We start from the raw sequence: 19,410 nt of genomic DNA, 5'->3' as shown, positions 1-19,410 counted from the left end.
AAGAATAATGATTCCAGACCACCCGGCTTTGCATGAACAACAGCCCGAATTCCAGAAAATCAAACACTGTTGAACATCACGTGATCATGCATTCTGTCAGAATGTGCTTACATTTGTCTGATCGTTAACATCCATAATTCATTCATAATCCATTCATATTGTTTTACACTCATCACATATGATGTCATCTTGTTCACCAGGAGCCACCACCTGGCCTAAAGAGTTTCTCTGGGGTGAGCACATTTACCCTTCAAAACATTTCTGTGTCAGTTCAGCCAACATGAAGGCGCACAGGCAGCATCTTAATATACACAGTGGTTATATATCTGTGATTAGTTGTTTCTATTATGTCAGTCATGGCTGTTCAGTGCCACCTCAGCTCCTCTGATTTCCTGGTTCGACGATTGACACAATGGTTTGTTAAGTGCACTGTTGTTGCATAATTTTTCCACTCAGGTGAGTCATTCCAAATAATCAGCCAGTGTACTGCACCAGCTGTACACTTTAAAGACTGTACAGAAAATTAATGGAATCATTTAATCTTTTGTAATGTACAAGTTGAAGACCTTAGAAATTAGGAGGATTGAAAAGAGCACGCGTGTTGTGGGGAATCTGCAGCACAGTGCTGTGGCTTATCTTTCAGTTTCAGAGTCAATAGACTTTTTATTTTAAATGTTTTTTTTACTCTTGCGCTGCTGCAGATCGAGTATGTGTTGAATGTGGTTATACAACTTTAATTTTCCCTCTTTTTCTTTGTCTGGTTATTATACTTGTTGTGAAGCCATGTAACAAGCTTTCAGTCAAGTTGAAACACAGAGATTCTAACAAAGAAAATGTCTCTCTGCCGAACCATAATAGGTGCATTTAGCAGAACTGCTTTTGCTTATTCGTTAGGTTCTTTGACCACTAGATACTATAGTATGTTACACCACAAAATAATGATCATGTATTTGTTTTCCAATTTATTCACCTCTCACTGGGTTCAGCTGCACCTGCCATGGTAATGTGATCTTCCCTGCACAACCTATATATCTCCATAAACCATTTTGTTTCCATTATGTATAAATATTATAGAAATTAACTTTCAGCTTCAGACCACTGAATTGAGTGTCTGTTTAGTAGCAAAAATGATAAAAACTCATCCTGCAGATAAAAGATTGTCACCAAAAACTAAAACTACGATGATTGAAAGTTCTTTGTAGTCTCATAAAAAAATATATTCAACCCCTAATATTTACAAATCTGCATACAATGAAAAGGATCTGATCCTTACCAGGACTTAAAATGAGGTCAATCCAACCTCAGATGAACAAAAACACATGACATATTATTCAAACCATTGCTTCAAGTTATTGCTGCTAAAGGTGGTTTCCAAGCTGTTGGATCATGGGGTTCTCTTAGTTTTTCACACACTGCTTCTGTGTTTTGTCTCAGTTTGTGTTGAATGAATGATGACACAGTATAATATGTTATGTGTTGTTGTTCTGAGACTGACCTAATGTGAAGACCTAATGAGGACCAGATGAGTTAGTTTTTATTGAGTCATAATGTGTAAAACCTTAGAATTGACAGATTTTTTTACTTTTGTTTTCTCATGACTGTATCTCTTAAAGTTACATGACCTGCCTTTTAACTTCAAGGCTTTAAAGGAACTTATTTCTTGTCCTTGACATCAGTTTGTTGTGATAAAAGAACAAACTATTCTCCGTTCAGATTCTCAGGTCTTATTGTGTTGGTGTAACTATTTTAAGACTATTAATGACTGGACTATAATTATTGAAAGAGCTCCTTTTGTCCAGCGATTGCAGTCTGTACATATTTTCAGTCTAGCAAATGAATATCAGTATCCAATCATTTTCCATCTATCACCTCAGGCTCTGTATGTAAAACTTCTGGGATTAAACTGATAGATGTCATGGAGCAGTTTTGTTGACGAATAAGGAAAAACACAGATTAGCAGTGTGTTCCTCCTGCACCATATCCACTGTAAATGTTCTAATATCCAACTCTGCTCTGAAGTCACCTCCTTTATGTATGTCCTAAAGTCTATATGACTATATGCGGTCCATGCTGCATAGGCACACTACACAAGAGGGTTACCTCAAGAAAATTACAGAAAAGTACAAAATGAGTTACAGCGAAGACATGCTGGGAGTGTTTGTTTTTTCATTTAGTAAAGTGTAATGTGAACCTTGAATAACGTGAACACAATACCACAGTTCTCCTGTTGAGTAGTAATGCGCTATGAGGCCATGAAGGCTGTGATACAAGGAACTTCAGTATGAGGTAAGTGACTAAACCATATTTTTCAGCTGCTGTAATGAAAGCGACTAATCGGAACAAAATGCATTCGTGTCGCACACCAACAGGAGAACCTCTCATTACATAGTCGGTCTCTCTTTGAGACCGTGGCTGCACAGAATGCAGCTCTCCACACTGACTGTCCTGATGAGGAGCTGCATCAAAGGTCACACTTCTATAAACCTCTAAAGGCGTCACTGCTACGCTCCTGTTTTCATTTTAGTGAAATTGGAATCTCAGTATTGTTTCACCACTGCCTGCTGTGATTCCTTTAGAAATTTACATACTTTGTTTAGCCTGTTTTTTGCGGCAGTACCGTGAAACATCTAAACATTCTGCATGGGTTTATTCCACCACCATCACACCCAACAAATCCACCATTTTAAGTAGGATCTGCAACAGACCTCAACAAACTTTACTCGATGTTTGGCTGAATTGCAATCTTAGTAGAACAGATTTTCTCTGGTTAAAAAATCAAAAATTTATTTCGGGCTTTAAATTTTCACAGTCTTCTTATTTGTGCTGCACTGAGAGCTCAAAGGAATTTCCCCAGTAAGGTAGTCGCTGCATTTAGTGAGTTTAATTTATTCTGACTGATGGTGCTGTATTCAGGACTTCAGCTGTTACTATTGCAACAATACATCATCAGTAGGGTAAAACTAACCTGTCTCACGACGGTCCCATCGGGAGGTTATAATAAAAAGTTATTTGAAAAAAACAGACTTCAGACTTCTTAGTGATTAAAGTTGGCTTCCTTAACTTTTCATCTGAGGAAATATCTTTTTCTTAATCCGGTCTTGTTGAGTAAGAGGGACTTTTTTTCACTCATGCTCCACATAAGCGACTGGCTGATCATTTGATGAGCGTTGTTTAACCCAGAGAGGCATCTCGTAGTCACTCAGGGTTGAAAACAAATGTACAGCAAACTCTTGCTTTTCATATACTTGGAGAACAAGTCACATGTCATCATTTTGTAGGCAATGATGAAAGATGTTAGAAATGATCAAATAGTGTAATGTCATTACAGAAATATTGTCTTTATCAAAGACATTAAAACCATTTGTTTCTCGAGCTAAAACAGAAGCAAGTGGCTTAAATAGGAAATTGTCCAGACATTTGGATGTATGTATACTGTAGGATGTATAAACCGCCAAAGTTACTTTCACCTCAGTGGACAGATTTGTAGTATCTGCCACATTCTGTGGGCGATTGATAATTTTATAGTGTTAAGTAGAGCATCTGCCCCTGATACGATTTAAAGAAGTGCAGTGACTGGGTAAATGTACCCGTGTGGAACATTTTATACGGTCAGTGCTGAGACAGATGGTGCTGTATTAGTACAGTGAATTTTGGATGTGTTAAGTGGGCCAAGAAGCATGTTGGTCATTAGTACCTTGCAGTGAGCTAATTTGTAATGAGCCGTTGTTGCACACAGATGTGTGTGCTTTACAGTAAACGTGGTCTGTGTGCTTGTTTCCCTCATCACCATGTGTGGTTGCTGTTCACAGCCCTGCTTGTAGAGGATCAATCAAGTTAGGTCAGTTCATTTATTATTTTGTCTGTGCAGTTAACTTTCACACATTCATGTCCATACTTACAACTTCTCTGAGACCCTCTTCCTGTTTCTTTATCTCCATCATTGGTTCACACCACTTACTCTTCTCCATCGTTCTATCCAGTGAAATATTGATGATGGATAAATGACATCAGTAGTCTGTTGCAGAGAAATAATGCTCTCTCTTGCTGTTTTTCTTTGTATTTTTCCTCACACTTTCGTCCCCTATGCTTTATTTATGATGGCTTGTGCGCTGGGATTTCTTGGCACCCCACCTTCCCCCTCTTTATTTCTTAGCATATTTTTTGTGTAGTTTATTTGAATCAATGGTGAATATATGCACTTTTTTTCTTTACATACTGTGTGAACATTGGTTGGTGGAGGATTATTTCCTCTTTGCTTGTCACCCTAACACTGTTATGTGTGCATATGTGTAATTGACCCTCTTGTAGTTTCCATATCTAAACTGAATTCAGAGTAGTTGTTTGAATGTATTCCTCCCACCTTCCAAAAGTATGCATGTCAGGTTAATTGGTGACTCTAAGTTGTCCCTAGGAGTGAGTGTGGATGGTTGTTTGTCTCTTTGTGGCCCCGTGATGGACTGGCGATCTGTGTAGGGTGTACGTGTACCCTACCTCTTCCCAATAACAGCAGGGATAGGTTCCAGCCCCCTGGTAACCCTGAACTGGAATGAGCGGGTATTGACAGTGGATGGGTGGATGGATGTTTATATGGTTGCATCAGGGTCATTTGGGAAAGAGACAAAACAAGGTGTGTGGAATAAAAGGAGTATGATTACTGGGCTGATTAAAACTTTATATTACTGTATTACTTTACATTATAAAACTGCTGTTTTATAATAGATGTGTATATTGCAAACTTGTCGTCTTTTGACAGCAATCACAAATAAAATCCATCAATTGTTTCACAGAGCAACACTGCATAAAATGTTGAAAAAAATAAGTTGAAAGTGAAGAAAAGCACAAAAGACTCCATAGAATCAAATTAACCTGAGGAAAGCAGAATTTTTAGTCCTGCTTGTTTTAATAACGATAAATGATGAAAAATAACTGGAAGATAAAGAGCTCAGCTCCTGTAACACCTGGAGCTTCCAACTGCTTGGCCATTTTACACAAATTAGTATTATTTCAGGATTAATATTATTATTAGACTTCTTTTTTTTCTTTATTTATTGATGGTATTGTTTATCTTTTTGTTTATGGGACCGTCCATTAAGAAAGCATTTTGCAAAGTACTACACCTTGATGGTGGATGCAACCACCATCCACCTTGATGGTGTCCATTGGTTTGTAAACTGTGATTATGTGACCTTGTGTTTAGTATTTGAGCATTGGCATCTTGAGTTTTCTGGGAGCTGGACCATAGAGACCATATCTGGTGAAGAAAGTTTAAAAATTATTGGACATTAACAAATCTTATTCCTGATGTGAATGTATTATTGACTTAATTTCACCTCAAGTGACCACAAGTGCATCAGTTGCAAACATTAAATCTAGATAATGTCGCCATGTTGACTCATGGGAAAATAAATAATGTTGATTCGAGAAGCACAATCAGATATTTCTGTCCAGTCCTCTCTGCAACCCCATGAAGCTACTAAACAAGAGAGTTGTAATAAGAGGTCTACATTACTTCAGCTCAAACGTTTACTGGGTCATCAGACACTACTGAAAGGGAATATTCTGTCAATGGAAGCAGATTCATACTTGTTACAAAGATACTGATCCATTTAAAAATGTCCTTCATGCATCTGAAAGGGAGAATGTTCAGGGGACACGATGAAGTTATTTCTGGTGTAATTTCAGATAACACTGTGACATCAGAGGAAGATGAGTGTTGCAGACCAAGCACAATTAATTTTCAGGATGTCCTGATTTTGATATTGGACACAAAAAGGAATTTTTTTTGCCATTCTGCAGGCATTAGCTGAATTTGTCATTCACTACTTTAAAAGAATTTTGCGATTTTGAAAATTTTCTGCCCAATATTCCCAAGTGTCCATGGCACAGTCACAAAGTGTGTTACCTACCAATAAAATCCTTCTCTACCGGACCAACATAGCATTATGAATCCTCAAGATTTGCTTCTCACCACTCACAACTCCCAAAGCTCTTCTGATACAGCAACATTGGTTTCACATAGTGGAAAGACACAATTGCTGTGATGTTTTCCTCTCACATTTTAGTGCAGCCAGCAGTTGCTGTTCAGATGGCAGAATAGCAGGGACCTCATGATGAGCATGGTTGTTCTTGCTGAGCTTTTCCTTTTTCAACTGGACAGTTTTTGGGTCATTTCCGTTTCCCTCTGCCATGAAATACTTGAAACAATCACTCTTGTCCTCCAGACACTGTCGGTCTTACCCAACAAAGTTGTTGCACCCACAACATGACATGCAAAGAGGGCCAGGAGTTGGACTGCATTGGTCCAGCAGCCATACAGACAGTTTTGAGATTTTGATCTGTGAAAATTGGCCCAGCACTGCTTCTTTTAGCTACTTAGTAACATTTCTCTCTTGCCCTGTGATGGAAGGTGTCCACTGATTGGCTAACCACTGTGTGGGAGTAAAGATGGATCACTGTGAAAGTGAAGGAAAGGAAGAGCAGTTCTCATTGTTATCTGGTCAAGCAACACAGCTTCAGTAGCCTATTGTTGGCACTCTGACTGCCTCACGTGTGTCTCCACACACTTGTTCACACACACACACACACTCACATGACCATGCAGATCTCATTTTGATACTGTGTCCATGCAGTTTGATTTTACTGTCAGTCACATGAAAGTCAACTGTTTTTCTCTCTCTCTCTCTCTCTCTCTCTCTCTCTCTCTCTCTCTCTCTCTCTCTCTCTCTCACACACACACATGTACACACATATTCCTCTGCGTTACGTTGTGTTTGCTCTCTCAGTGAAGCAGCTAATCGTTCTATTCTTTGCACTTGCGTTCATAGTTCTTAACTCTCTCTAACACACACACACACACACACACACACACACACACACACACACACACACACACACACCAGCTCTGCCCTTACCCATACCCTTTTACAGCTGAAACAGCAGTGTGTGTATTCACGGTGCTTTGTGTTCTGTGTCAGGTGAAATGCTTAGTGAGATGGCTGCTCTGAGGTGTTTGAGTTCCTGTTTGTTTTGTTTCCTAAACTCAGGGCACATCTGGCCTCTGCTTGCATAATACTACTGTAGGGCACCTCTTCCTGCCCCAAGTCAACAGTTGCTAGGGTTACCACTAGTTCGGCCATCACAGCAATGAGGATAGATGAGCTCAGAGCTCTTATCAACCCCTGGATCACATTCACACTGCTTCCGTCTCTCTCACACATATGTTCTCCTTCATTCAGTACTGCGCAGGTACTCGAACACATGACTAAACACCCATGTGTCACAGTCTATCAGACACACACAGAGGGACACATACACACCCTGCAATAATATCCTCATCCGCCCAGTATTCCCCTCTGCAAAGCTTATGGTTGCTGGTTCAACTACAGAGTAAGTGCATCAACTCTATGTTCTGAGCAGTGACCTCAAAGTTCACCGCAGATCCATCATTATAATGATCATCTGCTCTGACATCTCATACATCACATCCCCCGCACTCATTAAATGTTCTGTAGTCGCTCAGTTAGCCACCCATCCCATTTTTGTCCATCTGTCACAAGATAGCAACATAGTATAACACTTCTGATGTGATGCATGGGCACTTGTGTGTCATTTTGTCTTCTGTGCACAGATGTGTGAATAGGGTGCAGTTGAAAATGAAAAACAAACATTTGTTACAATAACCCACTGTGTGCTATAGCCTGTGTGTTTAGCAGTGCTTGTGTCTGTCCCACAGTAATGTTCTTTTTAATTGTCTGCACTGTTTAAACTGAATAGTTTTTCTGTATTCACTGTTCATGTGTCACTTCTCATCTGCAGGATGACGGAGATGTGGAGGATGACATGACCCTTAGGGAGGTAAGGTTTACAGGAGTGCTGTTTTTGACGGCCTGTTTTAATTTTATTCTTAGTCTAGTTTTTGTCATTTTAGTTTTATTAGTTTTAGTCGCATTCATAGTCTTTTTAGTCTAGTCTGGTTTCAGTCGACTAAAGGTTTGAGCGTTTTAGTCTTATATTAGTCAGAATTATCCATGACTATTTTCGTCTAGTTTTAGTACCTTATAGACTCAAGAATACATCCATTCCAGACAGGGAAGACGATCTGATTTGAATTCACAACATATTTATTTTACCAACCAAACATGTTACAAGCAATGACGAAGTCGGCCGGCCGGCCATCGCTCCCTTTCTCTGTGTCAGTTGGTTGTCTGTCAACCCACCGCAGTTGCATCATCTAAATCGTGCTGTGAGCGAGTTGAGAAATTTTCGTCACATGCGACTGCTCAGAGAGACACAGGAAACAGAAATACTGCAAAATAAAATGATAACAAGGCGACTTTCGTTTTAATCAATGAAAATGAAGAGACATTATAGCAGCATTTATTTTTTTTTGTTAACCACATTTAGTCTCGTTTTTATTCGTCAACAATATTGTATTATATATTTAATTATAGTTATCATCACATGATCAACATAAAGGTTTGTAGACGATGATTTTTAGTCATAATTTTTGTTGACGAAAGCAACACTAGTTTACAGCCAGTCACACAAGTATACTGTTGACGCGCATCTCCAACCAGTGAGAGCACAGCAAAGCTGTCGAGGAGAGGCTGTTATCAAGCCAAAACCGAGACTATCTCTTGAATAATCATTTCAAGAGTACAATTCAGTACAATTCACCTCAAAGTTTTTTAAAGTCTTGGAAAAGAGCATGTGATAGTGATACCATGAGTTTATCTCAATTTGAGCTTTATAGCAGGAAACTTATTAAACTGATTATAAACTGGGTGAGAGTTTAAGGCGCTACACGCCATTCTGAGGTATATTTGAGCCCAAATCACAACAAATGTCATCCAAAGGCCCCTCCGGAATACACTTTCAATTCAAGCCAAATAAACTCAAGTTAATTAAAATCCAGTTTAGTCCATTCCATTTCATACAATCCCATCTCAAGATAAAAGATGCCTTGCTTAGGAAACAAAAAAATTCCACAAAACCTTCTCAATCCAAGCGTGCTCGAGGCAACATGTGCAACAGTATGCTCCAGTCTGTTTGGAGGAGGCAGTTGGGTCCAGATCAGGCGGCTCATAATGCACTACTCACATGGGGTTTCAGTTACTAGGCTAACCTGTGATCAGTTTTGATCTTGCGGATGACTTAAGCAGAATACCTTCTCCGGAAATTATTTATAAAATGTTACTCTGTGGGGGAAATGAGCTTATCTCGGAACAAATTTTAGATTTTATGGAAATGATTTCCCTCAAGGTTACTTTAAAGTGAAAACATGAACTAGTGTTCCACAGTCTGTGACCCCGCTCAGAAATAAGTAATCACAGCTGTTCTTGTACCTTTGGAAAATTATGAAAACTTTATTTGGAGATGAGAGTTTTCAGAGACCAGAAGGACTTTTTGAAAATGATGATCCTTGGTTTTATATGTCACTATTGTTTAATGCATAAATTATAACAGGAATTGTTGGAACCTGCTCAGTGAGGCTCAGTGCTCAGCGTTTTCATCAAAAGGCAGAAGCACTCTACCTGGTGTCAGAATGTTAGGACTTATGTCAAGTATAAATCTCAGATTATATTGATTAGTGAGGTGTGAAAAGGCTGTACCAAAATGAAGAGGTTTACCTCTCCTAATGATATGACATGACCTTTACTCTGTTGACAGACATTTACACAGTATAATAATGTAATACTCTCCACCACCTGTCTCCTTGAACTGATTTGGAGCATATTTTCAGTGCATGAAAAATAATGTCACCATAGTCACGTCCATTATATACTTTTGAGATTCTGGCCAAAAGAAGAGTTTGGAGGATGGACAAATGTACTTGCTCACAGAGCAGATTCATTCTACCAAATCTTCAAACCAGCCTGGATGCTGTAGCCTAGCATTATTGGGTATGGTATTCATTTATTTAGTGAAAAGGTGATTTCTTTTTTTATTGGGAACTATTGGGAACTACAAGAGGATGAATCCCTGTTCAGTGCTTTATTTAATGGTGATGGGGCAGAAGAATAATTCACTTCATGCTCTGGATATACAGAGTATCTGTTAGTAGAAGTAGCTCTGCAAGGTCATTTGGTCAAATGGACCTTCATAAATCTACATTTGTCTTGCCATAATCTCAGTTTGCACTTGATGACATCACAGTCAGACAGACTCAGCTTTTCAGACTTCTCAATATACCCAGATAGGTCAATTACCCTGGAGCCTTATATTTTTGGATATGACATCATTTATAATTCATCCATCAACAGCAACTCTCATTTCCTCTCTGTCAGTAGCACATGCCTCATACTGAACTGTAGGTTTGATATGATTTATCATATCATTCTGTCCTGTTCCTGTTTCTTTGATTGTCTATGGAGGGATGGCATTTCTCAGAAGTCTTCTAATTAGTGGTTGACTCCACTCAAAAAGCCATCTGTCAACTGTATCCACTGCATGGCCCGTCAGTCCACTTTTTAATTTCTAATACTCTACCAAATGTTACCGAGGTTCTTTAATCCAGCAGAGCCCTTTCAATTTTTACTCCCTCTTCAATCATCAGTCATCCCCAAAATGTGTTTGATTTGCAGATTGCAGAGTGGGAGGAGAGGCAGCTTGATGAGCAGGTCAACTTCAACACATGCAAGATTGACCCCGCCCCCTTCCAGCTGGTGGAACGTACATCACTGCATAAGGTCTGATTGTAGATATAATCCTGTTAAACCTTGTGTGTCTCTAACCGCAGATTTTTCTGCCAACGTTAGAGCACTTACACCTGAGATTTCCAGATTTGAACTGTGTACTTTCTGCAGCCTCAATGCAACGTCAGAATATGGAGACAGTATTGACCTGTTTGAAAACTGTCAATGAAATGTGGTTAAAACACACCCACACAGTCTCAGTGAAGAGATTAAATGTTTTTTTTTCTCCTTTTTTTTAATGAAATAGTCCGTTTGAGTGCAAAGAGACAGGTTTAAGTGTAATGTAAGTGAAACTCACTGGTATCACCACAAGCTTTGCATTCCCCAATGAGCAAATCGACCTAATGATATTTAGTCGAGCTTCATTCCTTCAGTGTAGACTGGAGCACTTTGAAAATAAACTACCACAATACTCCATATTCTCTCAGTGCTGCTGTGGGCTGTAGTGGCTTGAGGTTACTTGCAAAAAAAAAAAAAGTGCACACACACTCGAGTCAAAGTTCCTCCCTTCTGAGTGAAGGAGAAAGTGAAAGTGCTGTGTAGAGAAAGGAACTGTAGCTCTTCAGAGTTGATTTTGTTTCCTTACTGCAGCACATTTTTACACCCGGGAGGAGGTTTTGTCTTCAGCACACACACACACGCACACCCCCACATACGCAGTTGAGTGTTGGAACATTCACTCCCCACCAAGCATACGTGCACAAAGAGCTGTGGCTTGCCAGCAGCTGTGGCAGCACGTAATGTCCTCCATTCATAACGCTACCTCCTCTGTCCACTGTCCTCAGGGCTCTGTGAATACTCTTTAAACATTTAAGAGAGAGATCCTGCACCAATCCATCTTGCTCCCTTCCCTCCACTGCACACTGCCAAAAGCCAATACCACACACAACCTCCTTCAGCAGATTAACGACTTCCTGGCATCTGTGTCTGGATTAAGATATTTTCTGTGTTCCTACAATTTCTGTGCACTTTAGTTGTTGTTTTGCTTATCACTGCCACAGACAGACTTTGTTTGGAGAGAAAAAGAGAAGGAAATGTATAGTTTTTCCTCTTTGATCAGATTCACTTTAACAGCTGTAATTCAGACATTTTTATTTTTTATTTTTTTTACAAGAAGGAGCACTCTGTATAACCCTTTGCCACATTTCCCACTGTGACTGTATCACATTTAGCTGAACATTAGAATAGTTCAATGAATACGTTGTGTGCTGCGTTTCCATTCCTGAGCTCCATTTTGTTTCAAGTCAGAAGCCGTCACAGTGCTGCCTTTGGTTTGTTCTAAAGTTTCACTTCTCGTCTTCCTGCAGACTCATACCATCTTCTCCCTGCTGGGCCTCGACCACGCCTACGTCACCAGCATTGGACGCCTCATCGGGGTGGTGTCCCTCAAAGAGGTAAGAATTATGAAGAGGTCTTTTTGGGGGAGGCTGCAATCTGTAGTATTTTCGACATAACTGTAAAAAAGTCGAAATTTTATCTTAAAATCTTAAAATCAAGGCCAAGATCTTAAAATCAAGGCCTTGCTGAAGGTCAAGGAGAGTGGTTAGTGTTCCGAATAAAAATGTAACATCACAAGTTTCTTTGATTGCATTAGATCTGAACTCTGAAGTGCATAAAAACCTCCTAATAAGAACTTTAAACCTTCCATGCCTTTTGACCTTCTATTGTCATTGTCAGATCCATTTTTTTTTTAAAGTTGTGACACTTAGCATTATTGTATTGTAAAATCACTGTTGCTGTCATCAGGAGGGCTGTCAGTGCTGTACATGCACACACGCACGTACACAGTCATCAATAATGATTTCTCCTCCCTCTGCATGCGATGTACTACGACAGACAAAAGGCTGCTGAATATTCCGTCTCTGTCTATTGTCTCTGTCGGTTCTCTGCCCACCTCCCTCTCCCTCCACCTCTCCTGCCTCACAAACAACTGAAAACCACTTACTCTTTGTGAATTGGCCAGGAGCTGGAGAGAGGATTGCTGCTAATTGCAGTACTGCGTGCCTTTCCCTGACATTTAGTCTTTTTTTGTTTTGTGTTCCACCAGCAGACGAGTAGCACTTTTTTTTTTTAAATGGTAAAAGCAGATAAAGCACATTTGTAGCTAGTCTGCCTATCTGTCACACAGGCATGCTGTTGTATCACAGCCTCGCTGATCCATATGGAAGATAACAATCACATTAGTGTGCATTCTTATTGTGAATTATTTCTTCCCGACAGCAGGCAGACTGTTCTTCTTACTGCTGCCATAAGGTCTGTTAGATCCAGACCCGTCACTCATCAGCCAAATGGCAAACTTGGCCTGACCAAACGGAATATTAGTTGATGCTCTGAGCAGAGACAAAGGGGCTGAAGGTGACTTAAGCATCCTGGCACATTTTGACACTGCTCCACTGTGTTGACGAGTCTGAGACTAATGTCAGAGACTGAGGCCATTTACACCCAGTACATTCATTCAGGAATTAAGATGTTCAGTGTTTGTTATTTTCTAAATTAATGCTTCTTGTTTTTGATAAGGCATAGTTCAAATTAGTTAGCAAAATGTATCCTAGTTATGAAAAATGGATATACAATTCAGGTAGTTAGCTAAACTTAGTAAGCCAAAAGTAATACCTGAAATTCAGAGGTGGCAGTTTTTTGGTGAGACATAGACAATGTGTGGAGACAACACAGTCTAAGGACTGTTTATGAAATGCATAAGGAAAGCAAGCTTTTATGGATTTGAGCAATTTTATTCGACCAGACCTCTCTGGTTATACAGAATATATTTGTTTCTGTTGTCTGTAAGAAATGGCCTGTGTTCCTCAATAAGTCAGGCTGCAGTACAGCTGAGGCAGAAGCAGCTCTGAACTTTGCATTGCACAGGACCTTTTTTCCATCTTCTTCTATTCCTGCCATATGAATGTGGCAAAGAAGTCTACAGAGATTAAGGAAAGCACAAACATTTTTCTGTGACATGCTTCAACACACCAAATCAAAAGTCTGAGTGACTGACTACACGCTTCTGTGCCATCTACCCTCTGACTATGGTCTCTTCCTCCATTACATGTTACAGGAAGAATTCCAGTCTGAAAAAAAAAATTCTTTGTGTCCCTTTGCATCAGATCTTAAAATCAAGGCCTTGCTGAAGGTCAAGGAGAGTGGTTAGTGTTCCGAATGAAAATGTAACATCATGAGTTTCTTTTTTTGCATTAGATCTGAACTCTGAAGTGCATAACAGACAACTGGGGGTTGATAGATCATTCTAAAGTACGTTGTAATTCCTCCATTGCAGTTGGTAATGGCTCAGTGAACCCCATCCTTCACTGTCAGTTCATTACTCTGTGTTTGAAGTTGATAGAAAAAGATTGGTTGTTTCTATCAAAAAACTGCAGACAACTGTTTCATAGAACTCCAGTAAAAAATTTTTTTTTTTTTTTTACATTGACATTGTGACTGCTGAAGACAAACTAACTGTACGCTGATTTATCTAGACATTGTAAGCAATTGGTAAAATATATTGACCAGAATCCAACATTTAAGAAAAAAAAAAAAAAAACACGCTTGTAAATATTGGCAAAACATATATATTGCCCATATAAACAATATATTTATGCATTTGTATGTATGCATACAGTTGCATCTATGAAAAACACTGTTCCAAAACAGCTTGTAAAGATTCAGGCTGCAAAGATAAAATTTGTTTACATGGGTGGAAATGGGGAGTTGACGTCTTACTCAGTTAACTCCTTACTGTGTTAGTGCTGTTGACATGCAAATCTTAAGTGTGAGCAGCCAAAAGTTGCTACCTTTTGTGCCATCTACTGGTATTTGGGCTCTCTGTACCTTCTTCTTTAACTGTCTTGTCTTTCTTCATCCAGCTCCGCAAAGCCATTGAGGGCTCGGTGACTGTAAAAGGTGTGAAGGTGCGTCCCCCTTTGGCAAGCTTCAGAGACAGTGGCACCAGCAGCAGTGAGAATGAGGCCACTGAGCTCCACAAGCTGTGGGACCGCCACAAGAACGCGTCGCTGCCACGTGAACACATCCCATCAGAGTCTGACGAGAAGTCCCAATGAGGGATAGTCAAGAACGAGGAGGAAGAAGAGCAGGTGGAGGAAGAGCATGTGTAGAGGTCTTTATCCGCCAAAGCTACAAACGTGCAAAAATCCTCAGGGCTAAGGATCAATATTTAATTATGAAAAGAGATCTACTGCTACGCCAGCCTCCTCCTCACCTCTGTCCTCATCTGCTCCTCTACCTCCTCCAAAGCCACCTTCCTTGCTTCATGGCCCAGCCAGTGCTTTATCCAGGAGCTTTGCACTGACCCAGCCAGACACTCCACAGGATGAGTGGAACACAAGTGTGCCCTGCTCTCCATTTACCCTTGGGATCCCACAACAGAACACATTAATTGAGTCCAAAGCTGCAGGTGAATTGAAATTTTGCTAAAAAGGGATGTTTTTTTAGTCGACTCTGTTTTTCTTGTGTATCTTTAGTCTGAGTCAACCTACGAAAGTTATCTGTTGAACGAGTCTTCCACTTTAGTAAAGAAATTCTGCAGTGATGGCGAGGGAGCCTACTGTACTGTATGCATGTACTGGAAGTGCGAAAGAATGAAATGAGAAAATGTGAGTGCATGACGAGAGGACGTAGCAAATTACTTTATCTTGTGAGATTTTTTTACTACCTTTAGAAAACGTTTCCGTCTTTATTTTCTTGTGTAACTAGTTTTATTCTTGACTGATCAGGGGTGTGGGTTTGACTGGAAATGACACAGGTCGTCCTGCTGACAAGCATCAAATTCATAAGGGGACTCTTTCCATCTCTTTTCCTCCGCATGCCCATCCCTTTACTGCGAGTCTTAATGGTCAGGTTGAGGGGGGAAATTTGCAAGAAGACATGCTTGTTAGCAGTGTTGGCGGCACTTGTTGCCCTTTTAATAATGTACACTCCTCTCATACTGTAGCTCCTGCCTTGCATAATGCAAGGCAGATGCATGGAAATGCACATAAACTCTCTGCAGCAATGCCCTCCTAGAGTGTTTTCTGTTTATCTAAATATATTGCTTAATCAGTGTTCCAGAGTAGTTTGGGGTGTGTGGAGAGAGCAGGAAGTGAGGGGAGGAGGAGCAAAAAGCAAATGGAAGGCTGAAAGAATGAAGACATCATTACCCAAACAGCTGCCGTGGGCTTGCTCGTCAATCTTTCTTTGATCAACATGATAACTAATCTTCATTACCATTTCTCAGAGACACAATCCAAACATATACCGTTATGATTTAATGGTGCAGTAGACCACACTGGTAACACATATTGTCAGTGACAATGTGTGAGTGGATTAATGTAGACCATCATCGTCATTTGAGTGAATTGAAAAATCGTCCTGTCAGATATAGTGGTGTAAAACCACTTGAAGAAATCCATAAATAACAGTAGAGTTTGAAGATGTAGTTTATTAATACCAGCCAGTTTACCAGCCACTAGATTATTAAATCATCGCTGCAGCATCATCAACCTAGTCAGCCAGGATGTTGAGGCATTAATGTTTTAACAGCATTGTGGTTTCTGATTTTTGGCATGACAGATAACATAAAATAACTTTTTTTTTTGTCAGTGCGTTCTCTGCTCTGTGATCGAAAAATATTGACCTGATTTCCATCTCCTCCAGCTCTCCATCTTTTGTTGTCCTTTCTACTTCCTGTTTTTGAACTTATTTGGGCCAGCCTAGATACATCCTTTTTGATATGCTAGCTGATATTGACGATATTGAAGTTTGAATCTTTTCTGGCTTCGTGATTAGATTTTTATCATGTTTCTGATGTAAAGTGTTCAATGCAACTGAAGGTACGTATTTATGTCATGCATCCTCTAATTTCTAATTGGCCACTTGTAGGAATGGATTCCTTAATAAATACAGTCAGATCAACCTTGCTTTATTTTAAATTCTGTGCTTTAAAGTCAGACAGTTCCCTGTGGTTTCAGATGTTTGGTTGTTATTTCATCTTTGCGAGGGAGAGATTATATACCACATACGTCTCATCTAGTTTGTGCTTTCCCCGGGAGTTCAGAAAAATCTAAAGCGCGATCTTTGGTCCCCTTTATAAGTACTTTTTGAAATTTTTTATCACTATTGTGATTGAAAAATATTTACCCAACATATCACTTTAAAACTACCATGACATTGTTTGTTTTTGACTTCAGTGGTCCTACTGAATTCTGGGTCCATTGCTTTACTTTGTCAGCATATTTTAAGAAAAATGACTCTTTCTTTTCAAGCAGCAGAGCAGGCACAAGCCAATCAGATCGCCTGACTGATCGCATGTTGGATCTCACAAGTTATTGTCGCTTCCAGCTGTGAAGCTTTAATGCATCAAGTCCATCTTAATCCTGCCTAACTTCATCGTCTTGGACTTCCTCAACCTTGTTACTTGTGTCAATAAATTACTAATTAGTGACTTTGAAAGTTAGTTTACTTGAAATCTGGGTAGGCTGCCAACCTTTGATAATGCTTTGTCCCTACACCAATGTATTCACTTCCACATAAAGAAGCATTTGAGAATCAATAAATTTGCACACCTCTATTATAAATACACTCACCGGATGCAGTGGATTGAATTTTGTTGTCTTGTTTGGTCCACTGAACTTAAATGCTGTGCACTGAAGAAGCATGGCCTCGCATGAGAGAGTGCATGTAGCTTTTTTTTAATATAATTAAAATGTACCAAAAACAACTGCTTGACAGATTTGAATAAGGGATGAGAGGACAATGTTGCATGTTTGCCATCTTGTGCCTGTATTTTCTGACATTTTCCACTTATCCATTGAGCTTTATTCAATGCCTGATTTTTGAACTGGGAAAGGGATCCTTGGGTTCAGAAACTTACAGATTAATATATTTAATATTATTCCTGTAATATAAAATCATAATTTAATGTCTTAACCAATCCTTACTTGCTGACTGTTCTCTTTCAGGAAGAGATTTTGGGATGTTTTTATAATATTTGTTATATTTTTATCACATTTGATGATTTAAAGTTGATTTTCATGCTGTCCTTAATGGATTTTTTTGTTTAATATATTTAACGTGCTGTCTGAAACATTTCTATTATTAGATTTTATGTAAAATAAAAATAACACTAACAGGGTGAAGGCTCCCAATGGCTTTCTGATGGCAAAGCATAAGAAATGTGATAATGAAGTCAGGGAAATTATGTTTAAGGCACCAGGTTGTGGTCTGTTGTTGACTTTTCATTCCACAAGTGCCTACTCCTCTTAATCAGTGGGAATAAGTAATTCCAAGTGTCTGCAGCTGGTTTCTCTGGTCATATGCATGTAGACGAGGCACTTTTCACACACATACACTAATATGTAAGTGGTGTGGATGATGTTTCCAAGCGGTGTGCAGTTGTCATTATAGCAACCTGTGCATATACTTGCTCCGGAGACCGACTGTGATAACACTGATTCAGTGTAGTTAATTTGTTTGTGCATTTCATCGATTTTCATTGTTCTGCCAGATCCCCTTACTTTCCAGACCTTTCAGAGTTTCATCTCATTTGCTAACAGACAGACACAGAGTGAGGTAGATTAATCTTTATAAGTCTGGATTTATCAGAATAGATGATGTACATTTTTTTTCTTTCATTTTATTGATGATCTTTTTATGTGTAATCAGTTTGTGCAATAACTTGTTCATCTCACTTTGTAACCCCATTTACATTGATGACACAAATGCAAGATATCCATATTTTGGAAAAACGGCTGAAAAGTTGATTAACTAGAAGTGGACTGAAGTCAATGAGGGGGAGAGGGGAAGGTTTACTAAAAACCTCCATAAATGTTTACTAGAACCAGCATTAAAACATTAAAATCACTGTTTGCACTGTTACAATGTATATTGGTTCAAGAGGGAAAATGGCTTTGACATTTTGGCACACGGGGAACCTCCTTAAAAGGCTCTGCGGTGATTCTGCTGCATGGACTGTAGCTGGCACTCTCATACAGTGCCCCACTAATTTGTAAGCACTGTATCTGAGTCTGTTTTTTGTTGTTCCCCTCTGTCCTCTCCTTCAGCCTGAGGGACTTTCATAAGACTAGAGTCTCACACCAGCTGCTCATCTTTTATCCACTCCTTACGGAATGTGCATTACTACAAACCCTGAGGGCCAAACCATAGAGCGCTGAACAAAATCCAGTGCTTTTTTTCACTGCGAAAATTGAAACATTGTTTTTGTACATCGATGATGAATAAATACGATTTTAACAAAGAATAATTTTGTCATAGTGCTCTCTGTCTTTCTGCAGCTGTGCTTTACTCCTGTCTGCCCTCCTCTTTCTCTTCAGGAACAGCTGGAGAGCACCTGGAGCCTTGTCTTTCACAGATATTCTCTGTGGAGAGGCACTGCAAAAACATTCAGATTAGTTCATTTTGTCCCAAGAGTCAAATGCATTTTTTTATACACGTGTTCCACTTTTAATAGAACAAAAAGTCCTAGATGGCTACTCACTATGGTCCTGTCTGTTTATACCTACAAATCCAACCTGGCATAATATGCCTCAGTGCATGAGAGAATAAAACTTCTAACAATTTAGTATTTCTCTTTCATTGGACTAGCCAACACTCCAATACCATGGTGAGCCATCAGGACGTTGCCACAGTACCTCTGAGTGTTTTGTACTGGGCCATTGGGAGTAGGTCTTTTGGTTCCTGTGGGTTGTGGACTCAATGTTACATTTAG

The 19,410-nt window shown here is 39.5% G+C and overlaps 1 protein-coding gene across 5 annotated transcripts in view; it reads left to right on the top strand.

The window, feature by feature from the left end:
* LOC140314696 (chloride channel protein 2-like) overlaps nucleotides 1-18,945 on the top strand; it is a 125,571-nt gene extending 106,626 nt beyond the window's left edge. For 3 of the 5 annotated variants that reach the window (XM_072393038.1, XM_072393040.1, XM_072393041.1), the window contains 4 exons: nucleotides 7,816-7,854; nucleotides 10,584-10,688; nucleotides 12,002-12,088; nucleotides 14,555-18,945. In XM_072393038.1, the coding sequence (XP_072249139.1) occupies nucleotides 7,816-7,854; nucleotides 10,584-10,688; nucleotides 12,002-12,088; nucleotides 14,555-14,749 (426 nt within the window). In that variant the 3' untranslated portion in view covers nucleotides 14,750-18,945. Of the gene's footprint in view, nucleotides 1-200; nucleotides 234-7,815; nucleotides 7,855-10,583; nucleotides 10,689-12,001; nucleotides 12,089-14,554 lie in introns of all 5 variants that reach the window. The other 2 variants (XM_072393037.1, XM_072393039.1) reach the window with 1 other exon arrangement.
* Nucleotides 18,946-19,410: the final 465 nt, after the last annotated feature.

The sequence above is a fragment of the Leuresthes tenuis genome, unplaced genomic scaffold, assembly GCF_036924035.1.
Source record: "Leuresthes tenuis unplaced genomic scaffold, fLeuTen1.0.hap1 SCAF_9, whole genome shotgun sequence".
NCBI classification, from domain to species: Eukaryota; Metazoa; Chordata; class Actinopteri; order Atheriniformes; family Atherinopsidae; genus Leuresthes; species Leuresthes tenuis.
This window is presented reverse-complemented; position numbering and strand designations above follow the sequence as displayed.